At 55.1% G+C, this 10,000-nt stretch overlaps 3 protein-coding genes across 3 annotated transcripts in view; 1 reads left to right on the top strand and 2 right to left on the bottom strand.

Moving 5' to 3' along the window:
• PTSG_03120 (uncharacterized protein) overlaps positions 1-1,948 on the top strand; it is a 2,462-nt gene extending 514 nt beyond the window's left edge. The window contains exons 2-5 of the mRNA XM_004995650.1: positions 180-322; positions 595-717; positions 884-1,160; positions 1,410-1,948. Coding sequence (XP_004995707.1) covers positions 276-322; positions 595-717; positions 884-1,160; positions 1,410-1,487 — 525 coding nt within the window. The 5' untranslated portion in view covers positions 180-275 and the 3' untranslated portion in view covers positions 1,488-1,948. The remainder of the gene's footprint in view (positions 1-179; positions 323-594; positions 718-883; positions 1,161-1,409) is intronic.
• A 517-nt stretch (positions 1,949-2,465) lies between these two features.
• Positions 2,466-7,809, bottom strand: PTSG_11969 (uncharacterized protein; the record flags this gene model as incomplete). Its single annotated transcript, XM_004995649.1, has 16 exons — positions 2,466-2,696; positions 2,929-3,103; positions 3,497-3,741; positions 4,081-4,219; positions 4,493-4,535; positions 4,777-4,836; positions 5,035-5,147; positions 5,394-5,437; positions 5,657-5,731; positions 5,879-5,903; positions 6,168-6,250; positions 6,443-6,539; positions 6,737-6,831; positions 6,972-7,025; positions 7,157-7,356; positions 7,788-7,809. The coding sequence occupies 16 exons, from the start codon at positions 7,807-7,809 to the stop codon at positions 2,466-2,468; spliced, it is 1,701 nt and encodes a 566-aa protein (XP_004995706.1).
• Positions 7,810-7,842: 33 nt separating this feature from the next.
• Positions 7,843-9,756, bottom strand: PTSG_11968 (uncharacterized protein; the record flags this gene model as incomplete). Its single annotated transcript, XM_004995648.1, has 6 exons — positions 7,843-7,925; positions 8,142-8,265; positions 8,460-8,530; positions 8,803-9,005; positions 9,082-9,391; positions 9,726-9,756. The coding sequence occupies 6 exons, from the start codon at positions 9,754-9,756 to the stop codon at positions 7,843-7,845; spliced, it is 822 nt and encodes a 273-aa protein (XP_004995705.1).
• Positions 9,757-10,000: the final 244 nt, after the last annotated feature.

Raw genomic sequence — 10,000 nt, 5'->3', positions numbered from 1 at the left:
TTCTTCTTCTTCTTCTTCTTCTTCTTCTTCTTCTTCTTCTTCTTCTTCTTCTTCTTCTTCTTCTTCTTCTTCTTCTTCTTGACTCCCAATTCTTTCAGTTGCTCTCACTTTCCACAACAACTCATACGAATTGACGGTCTTACATTACCACAACAAACAAACACGACACACGTACACAGCACAGCAGACGTTCAAACTCGTCTTCTTGTGACACGTTACAAACCGCCCCTTCCCCGTCATCAGCAGCGCAACAGCAAACACAAAGAAGCAGCACAATGTCTCGCAAGCTCACCGACGTTGACGAGTCCGGCGTGGACCGCAGGTTAGAGCTTGTGCATGCGTTTGTGTGCGTGCGTGTGTGTGTGTGTGCCTGTCTGTCTGTCTGTCTGTGCCCGTGTCTGTGTCTATCTGTGTGTCTGCGTGTACGCGTTTGGTGTTGAACAGGTGGTTTGCGCAGGCCGTGCTATTGGGCTGCACCTCAACATTGCCTCACTCTTGCCCCCTCTTAATCCACCCCCCCCCCACGTTTCCTGACCTCTCTCCTGCCTCAATTGCACCACACAACCAACGACCCAACAACCAACACCACCACAGCTACTACCATGGCACCATTTCCCGTGAGGAGGCTGTGCGCCGCCTTCAAAACGCAAACACAGACGGCGCCTTCCTGCTCCGCATGAGCGCAACACAGGCCGGCGCATACACCATCTCCCTGCAGTAAGACGCATGCTCCCTCTCACGCGCTTTGCTGAATCCTTTCACATGCTTGCTTTTTCCCGTTGGTCGCACGCTTGCCGCATACTTGCCACGAAGCGCTTTTCATACACTTCCATCTCACGACACCACCTGCCCTTGTTCTCTTTGTGCGTGTTTGTGTGTGCAGGTCCAATGGAGAGATTAAGCACATTCGCGTGAAGAGCACGGAGGAAGGCTTTAGCCTCGGCAAGAGCAAGGAGTTGTTTGCGTCCATCTGGGACCTGGTCGAGGCGCAGCTTGACAAGAGCCTCAAGAGCACAAAGGGCGACCAGGCCGTGCAACTTGTGTATCCGCTGCCCACCTCCAATGAGGCCATTGCGCCAGATGTCCTCGAGCACGCGGCAGATGCCGGCATGGACCCCATGATGTTTGGCGACGACGTCATGGCTTTTATGACCGGCGGCGTAAGTGCCGCTGTGTGTGTGTGTGTGTATTTGTGTGTATCTGCGTGTATCTGCGTATGTGTGTGTGTATTTGTGTGTGTATCTGCGTCAATGCCTGCGTGTTTGCTCCTTTGTATGTGTGCTCCTTCGTATTTGTGCTCCATTTCGCCTGTCTGCTCCCCCCCCTCTCCTGGCTCTGCTTTCAAAACAACATCCACTGACACTCACACCTCCTCCTTCTCATGTTCACTGCCGCGTCGTTGACCACAGATGTCCGCTGAGGAAGTTGCTGCGCGCCGCAAGAAGCAGCTTGAGGAGGGCGGCATTGCCAGCTTGGTCAAGGAGTGATGGTCACACAACAACACGCTTCATAAGTTCTGACTCTTCTTTCCCCTCCCCCTCATCTCCTTTTTTCTTTCCCTCCATATCTCTCCCCGTCCCTCCTTCCTTCCTTGCTCACTCTGTCCCTCTCCAATGCCAGCTTCTTGGCTCCCTCACACAGCGCATGTGCTCGTGTGACAAAAGAGTCCCTGCTTGCTTGCAGAACTCTCCTCGTGTTAATCCCCCTCCCTTCCCTTTTACTGTTTGATTGCCCTCCTTTTCGCTTCTCTGCTTCTTTCCCCTTTCTGTTTCGTCTTGCAGTGCAATTCGTTCTACTGCCCGTCTTAATCCCCACATGTGCATGTGCATGTGCGTCTGTGTGCTTGTGTCTGTGTCTGTGTCCGTCGTGTATGCGTGTGTGCGTGTGCGTGTTACGTGTGATTGATGGCTGCTCTATCGTGTGTGTGTGTGTGTGTGTGTGTGTGTGTGTGCATTTGTGTGCATTTGTGTGTGCATTTGTGTGTGCATGTGTGTGCATTTGTGTGTGTGGTGTATGTTTGCGTTTGCGTGCGTGCACCCCAAACCGACACTAAACCGATGACAACGACGCCGTTTCCATCCCACAAACACTGCAAAGAGAGAGGGGGCGCCACACACGTGCTGTCTCTTGCGGGATGTTGCGGTGTATTGCCTCAAACATGGCAATCAAGCAAGCAACCACCACTGGCAACGTGCACACATACACACATGCAGATGAGCGCATTCACGCGCGACAACTACAAGCAACCAAACACATACAAATGCATGCACGCACGCACGTGCGACTTGAAACAAGAGATGAATGCGATGATGCAAAGCTGTACTGCTTCCTGAACACAAATTAAAGGCAAAAGTGACACCCTCTGTCGACAGTCGACACTACAATCGCGCACACACACACATACACACACACACACACACGCACGCACGCACGCACGCTCTCTACATCTTCATACACCCTTCGTGTCAGAGATGTGCGGATCTGTTGGGGCGGCGTGGTGGCCGGGGTGCCCGCCCGGGTGGCTGTGGCAAGTGACGCAACCCATCACCATCACCATCACCACCACCACCGTTGCCACCACCGGACGATGGAGCCGTTGCACCGCCGCGACCGCTGGGGATGGCGGTGCCGGAGAGCGGGCGGAGCACAGGGAGGCGGCGGCCAGGCATGGACCGCAACCGACGCACGCGTGGGCCCTGTGGAAGGGTTGGTTGGTTGGTTGGTTGGTTGGTTGGTTGGTTGGTTGGTTGGTCGGGACGGGAGAAAGGGTGGACATGTGATGAGCACAAGGGATAGGGAAGTCAATGCATGACAATGTAACATTAAGAGTTGGTTGGAGAGAACACAACTGCACAGTATTCAAAACAAAGCCGTGATCACACACCACCACCACCATCGCCACCCTTGCCACTGCTACCACCCACCCACCGCAGAGGTCTGTGGGCGCTGCATCCCTGGCGGTGCTGGCCTCGCCCGCGCTCGCCCCGTCGCAGGCGGCTGCGGCTGTCGCCGTTGCATCTGCGTGTGTGTCTGTGAGAGTGCAGCGCTTGGCGGTGCGGGAACGCGGCGGGCGCGCGCTGGCCGGGCTGTCTCTGGCCGCCGCCTTTTGTGTGTGTGTGTGTGTGTGTGTGTGTGTGTGTGTGTGTGTGTGTGTGTGTGTGTGTGTGTGTGCTTGCTTGTGTGTGTGTGTGCGTGCGTGTGTGTGTGTGCGTGCGTGCGTGTGTGTTTGTGTGCGTGCGTGCGTGTGTGCGTGCGTGCGTGCGTGCGTGTGTGTGTGTGCGTGTTGTGTTATGTGTGTGTGTGTGTGCATGTACATGTTTGTTGAAGGTGAAAAAGTGTACAAAACCAACACGTGGGTGCTTCGTCGTTTGAACACGAGCTCACACAACGCAATCATGACAATGCAAACGCGCAAACGCGCACACAATGCAACCCTGCATGCAGTTTTGTGTACACCACCACGTCTGCCTTTCATCCCCCACCCCCTCATCAGCACCTTGGCGACGCAGTGTTGGACTTGGCCTGCTGCTCCTCCGCGTGTCTGTTCTTCGCCGCTGTTTCCTTCGCCTTCCGTGCCACATCTTCGGCAGATAACGCAGCAAACCTCTCCCGCCACGACCGCAGCTCGTCAAACACTTGCTCGCGCGTCATCTCTGCAAACGGGTCGTCCTCTTCCTCCTCTTCATCGAACAGCCCAACACTCATCATCAGCTCCTCCAGCGGCGTGCCATCAACGTCGCCCTACGCGCCGCGTGCATGTGTGAGCGTGCATGCATGTATGTATGTATGTATGTATGTATGTATGTATGTATGTATGTATGTATGTATGTATGTATGTATGTATGTATGTATGTATGTATGTATGTATGTATGTATGTATGTATGTATGTATGTATGTATGCATGCATGCATGTACGTATGTACGTGTGTGTGTGTATGTCGTGCGTGCATGAACTTACGTGAGTATGTGACAAAGAACCACCCAATTTTAACATCATGAATCGCTAAGCGACATCACCAACGTCAGCATCACCACCGTCCCCCCCCCCTCCGGCCGCCACTCCTGTGCTTCTGTCTTACATCAATGGACGTCTGCTTCCTGCGCGCAAGCAGCGCCTTGAGCGGGTTGCCTTGAAATGCAACAGCAGAGCCGTGCGTCAGGCTGCTGCTGCCGTCATTCGTGTCGCCATCCTCGTCATCATCATCAACACCGCCGACCCTGTTACAACAACACAAACACAACCACACCGACATATCGGCGATGCATGAGGTCAACGTGATGGTGGTGGTGATGGTGATCATGGTGGTGATGGTAATCATGGTGGTGGTGGTGGTGGTGGTGGTGGTGCATCGCATACAGAAGTGTGCAAAAGTGAAGAGCACTGATGTCCATCAGAAACTGCCAGAAAACAGAGAACCATGCACGCCTTCACATCACGCAACCACACATGCGTGCACGCCGTCCGCAATCATAAATGCTGTGTTGACTCACGATGACTCGCGGGCGAGGGCCGTGGACGCCGTGCGCGGCCGCACTGTTGGTGGTGGTGGTGGTGATGGGGATGACAATGAGATGGATGCCAGAGAAGGACAGCGCATACAGTCGATGCGCCTTCACACTCACAAGAAGCAGCTGGCTGCATATGCATGTGGACAAACCCCCACCCCCGCCCACACACACACACACACACGCGCGCGCGCGCGCTTTCAGATGCACACGGGCATGCACATCATCATCATCATCACCACCATCACCACCACCACTTTTACACACACCTGTGTGTTTGGTTGCCGGCCGCGCTGTTCCAGGGCGAACCGTTTCCCTGACGCTTGGATCTGGGGGGGGGCGGTTTCAGTCAAGTAGCACGTGAGCACGCGAGCATGCAGGGCACTAATTCCCAGACACGCACGCAAGCACACGTGCGTGCAAGCACATGCATGCGTACAAGCACATGCATGCGTGCGTGCAAGCAAACGCACAAGCAACGCACACATGGCAACGCATGCAAGAGTGAGAGGTGTGCTTGCAGGCACCTTGGGTGGTATCTGGGCGCTTCTTGAGCAGCGTTGGAATGAGGATTGAGGTTGCAGCATCTGTTGTCTCCTCAACAGCATCTCCTTTCGCCACATCGTCAAGCAGCGCCAACCTGCGCCGGCATTACGGACATGCATGTTGATGGTGAGAGAAAGTGTTTGTGAGTGCGTGTGTGTGTGTGTGTGTGTGTGTTTCGGGCAGAGACATATACGTGTGCATTGAGGATTGAGGTGGATTGGGCATGTATTGAACGCATGTTTCTTTGACAGTAAACCGAATGCACACACACACACACACACGTTCACACAATCTCACTCTCTCACTCACACACGCACGCAGCACCGTGGCTGCACCGTACGTTGGGATCATGTCAAAGACGGCCTGTCGATATGTGGCCTTAGACTGCACGTCAGGCATGATGCAAGCAAGCGTGAGACATGCAGACACCATGCTGCAACACGTGCCATGAAATGCGGATGGCTAAATGTTCTCCAAGTGGTTGTGTGCCCCTTTGCCTGCAGTTGTGCCCATGTGTGTGTCTGTCTGTGTGTATGTGTGTGCTCTGTCGTGATGTGACAGCGAGTGAATCATCTGTCAGGCAGTCTAGTTCGGTGGTCTCACCTTGTACGCTTTCAGTAGCGGGTTTCCGTCCAACGACAGACTTCGCAGCCGCGGCAACAGACTCAAGTACTCAACCTGTAGTTTATGTGTGCATGTGCATGGGCGCGCATGAGAGTACATAACCTTGTGGGCCTCTGTCTGTGTGTGTGCGTGCGTGCGTGCGTGTGTCTGTGTGAAACAACGATGATGACATAACCGCCTATGTTCGGGTGTTGATCCCACCTGCGCTGTGTCCCGGATGGAATTGCTGAAGGGAAACACCGAGACCAAAACCAAACAGTGGCGGCATTAGAACGATGCAACGACGTGACATGACACATGAGCACGCACCACGTCCCTCTCAACCACATGAACAGTAGTTTGTTGCAGCTATTGCTTTGGTGGTGGTCGTGGTAGTGGAGAGGTAGCAACTGCAGTGAGTGCTGCTGCTGTTGGTATTGTTGTGGCTATTGCTCTTGTTCTTCTCCGTGATATTGGTGTGCTGGGGTGTGCTGGCAGCAGGTGTCCATACCCTTCGAGGTCGAGGACCTCCAGCTGCTCCAGCATTGACAGCGGACTGCACTCCGACACATCGTTGAACGCAACGTACAGCTCCTGTGCACACATGAAGGCAGCGGGTTGAGGGTCGTATTGGGGCAAGTGTGTGCAGGCCACGGCGGTCTCCCGTGCAAACGCCTGCAACACAGTGAACGAAAGACAGCACCCCCACAACCACAACCACAAGTATAACCCCTACCACAAGCAAACACAACACAACACAACCGAAACAGTCACGCGGCGTCATACACGAAGCGAGGTCAGCATGCTGATGCCGCTGAGGTCCGACAGGTTGCACTTGGACATCCACAGCACTTGCAGGTTTGTTAGTGCCGTTCCAAGATCCCTTGCATCGTGCCGTGTTGGTGTGGTGAGCAAGCGGGCGTGCGGGCATACAAGGACAGTGGCCCAGCAGCTGTACATGCGTTGGCTGCCTTGCATTCAATTCTTGCGCTATCCATCCATTCCACGCGTCCGAATCAATTCACGTGCACAAATACATTGTATGCAGTCACGCGCATCGCACACCCTTCCGAAACATACCTGATTGTTGTGATGTTGCTGGAAACCATCTTCAACTCCTTCAAATTCGGCAATAGCTGGCCCAGTCGAGCCAGGCTACTTTCGCTCGTGTCCGCCTGTGCGTCGCGTGGCGCCGCAGTGTCGGATGTAAGAGGCGGGCAGTGAGCATGGTGGGACAGGGGAGAGGGTTACTCGGTTTGCATAGTGCAAGTGAGGCACATGAAACCTGCACACGTGCATACACACACGCACGCACCTGTAATTCGATATACTCGACGTCTTCCAGGTTGTCCTTGCCACTCGCTTCTCGCTGGTGACGTGACAAGCATACGCAGTGTGAGAATGTGTTGCGAGCATGTTGTGGGCTTGCTGCACCCATCTGTGCGAGTGTGTATGTTGCGAGATGGCAGGGTGGATTTGTTGTGGCCAGGCAATACTCACCAAGCAATCCTCCGTCACATATTCGGATATGGCTTGGACAAATGCCTGCTCCACATCATCATCGTCCATGTCGATGGACTGCAGCCGCTGCTGTTCCCGCTGTTGTTGCCGCTGCTGCCCCGGCTGTGATGCCGGCTTGGACGATACATAGTGTGTGGTTGACGACGAGATGCGAATTCGTGATGCGGTGGATGGTCGTGCTGTGTGTGTGTGTGTGTGTGTGTGTGTGTGTGTGCGTGCGTGTGTGTGTGTGTGCGTGTGTGTGTGTGTGCGCGTGTGTGTGTGTGTGTGTGTGTGTGTGTGTGTGTGGATGTGAGTGGGTGTGGTGTGCGTGTGTGTGTAGGTACGTGGGTGTATGTGTATGTGTGTGTGTTTGGGTGAGAGGATGTGTGTGTGTGTTGGGTGAGAGGATATGTGTGTGTGTGTGTTGGGTGAGAGGGTGCGTGTATGTGTGTGTGTGCGTGCGTGCGTGTGTGTTGGATGAGAGGGGGAAGCATAGCTGTATCAATGACGGCAGTTGCATTAACCACAGCAGCAATGAGGCAGCCAAAGCGTGTACCACGACACGCAACCACCACAGGCTACACATCACCACACCGCCTGTCGCACACACGGCCAAAGCGGACCTCACCTGTATTGGAGCGGGACATCATCCCCGCCAATCGCTACGTGCGTGGCAACCGCCGTCACTGGCAATCGCCAAGTCCACGGCGTTCGCGACGCTTTCTGCTGTTTTCCTGCTGCGTGTTCTTGAGCAACACCCTGTCGTCTGCGCCGTCCCAAGGTCACACGGTGACTCCACACGCGTGCGGTTCAAGAAGACACGGGGACGAAGGGGATGAAGGAGGGGACGGCAGGCAGCTTGGTCAAGCGCTGCTGCGCTGGTTGCTGCTGGTTGTTGGTTGGTTGTTGGTTGGTTGTTGTTGTTTGCCTTCTCCGCCATTGAAATTCGCCAGAAAATAATTGATTTTTATTCTGCAGAGACAGTTTCGCTTGGGCCCGTACCAAGGTGACAAGTGAAGTGTAGCCGAGGCGTCAAAGGAAGCGACGGTCACGGCAACATTGAGGGAGGAGATGGTAGTGAGGCCAAGCTGGATGGTGTACTCGACCTGGCACCAGGGGCCGTGCAGCAATGGAGGGATGGTGTTGGCAGCAAGGCGCAACGAGGGAAGGCGCACACACAGAGGGGAAGGACGGAAACAAAGGGCGGAGAGAGAGACACGCGCATGCACACACAGCACATACACACACAGAGGCACAGCACACAGACACGCAGCACACAGCACAGAGACATACACGACACCTTTTGCACAGCGTTGATGCAGCGTTGGGTGGATGCGTTGTAACGGATGGTGCAATCACCATCACATCCACCTGTAAAGGCAAAGCAAGGGCGGGAAAATGTCATGCGGGGTCATGTGAGGTCAGGTGAAGTCACAGACAATGAGACACTCATACACACACACACACCAAACACTCCTCACACACAACACCCACACCCACACCCACACCCACACCCACACCCACACCCACACACACCCACACACACACACACACACACACACACACACACACACACACACACCACACACAACACCACATCACTTCCCACTTCCTCCCTCCTCCTTCCCAAGGTCTCGACTGACTGTAAATGATTTGGATGTTGGTTGTGATGCCTGTGTATGTTGCAAGGACCGCGGCGTCTGTCGGGACCGGTACATCAAGGTCGCCACCAGGACTGCACATCGCCCGAACACGCTCGGCATCGTCTGCCGCTGGGATGATGCGGGTGCACGTGCCTGGCGCGGACGCAAAGACGCGCGTTGGATTGCGTGGTGCACCCCCCTTCCTGCAGCGTGTCGGCGGGAAAAGGCAGCGGTGTGAGCGTCGTGCTGTCCTGCGTGATGTACACGATCGCGCCATACGTGACGTAAAAGGGGAAAGGGTCTTGGCGTGGGATGGTGTTGCGTGGCGGGATGAAGATGGCCTCCTCCGGCGTGTACTGCAGCGTCTCGAGGCTGAAGGATATGGGGCGGGGGCGTGCAACGTCTGCGAATGCCTGGAACGCGGCGTCATTGAGCGGCGTGCGCGGCTCCCTGAACGAGATGCGGTCATTTGTGTTGTCGACCAGCACGCACGCGATGCTGCTGCCCTCTGCTGCTTGGATGGCCTGGTTCCTGCCCTCGTTGGTGACGAAGAAGTCATCGTACACGCACCTGCGCCAGGGCTTGATGTCTGGCGTGTTGCAGTAGGCAAAGCGCGCTTTCACCAGCGTCGTGCATGACGGATCACAGCAGCAATTTGCGTCGCACTCCGCCGTTATACTCAGCAAACGAGGCTGCGCATGGATGTCGGCTCCGCACCTGCGCAAACGCGGGTGTTCTTGTTGTTGTTCAAGTTGCTGACAGTGCACTTGTTAAGTTGCTGTTACTGCAGCTGTTGTGGTGGTCGTCGTCGGAAGAGTGATGGTGGTGGTGGTTGTTCTCGGCAGCTGCGGGTGCAGCCATGAGCACAGCAGCAGCAGCAGCAGCAGCAGCAGCAATAGCGACAAGAACAGCCACCACAGCACCTCTGCGGCACATCGATGCACGTCGAACCATGGCCGTGCCCATACAGAGACAAGACAGAGACAGACAGTCCGCCGACGACAGTTACGCCCACAGCAAAGCAGACAACTGCTGTTGCCGAGGAATCATGTATATCATCATCATTTTTTCGCCTGTGGTTTGCCATTTTCCCTCGCTCGATTTTCAAAAACGAAACACCACCAACATCAACTGCTACCACCGCCCGCGACAGACAACAGACATCGCAGACACTCAGATGACAGCCGGGCAGGCTTCG

The sequence above is a fragment of the Salpingoeca rosetta genome (assembly GCF_000188695.1).
Source record: "Salpingoeca rosetta unplaced genomic scaffold supercont1.7, whole genome shotgun sequence".
NCBI classification, from domain to species: domain Eukaryota; class Choanoflagellata; order Craspedida; family Salpingoecidae; genus Salpingoeca; species Salpingoeca rosetta.
The sequence above is the reverse complement of the archived record's forward strand: the minus strand, read 5'-3'. Positions and strand labels throughout refer to the sequence as shown.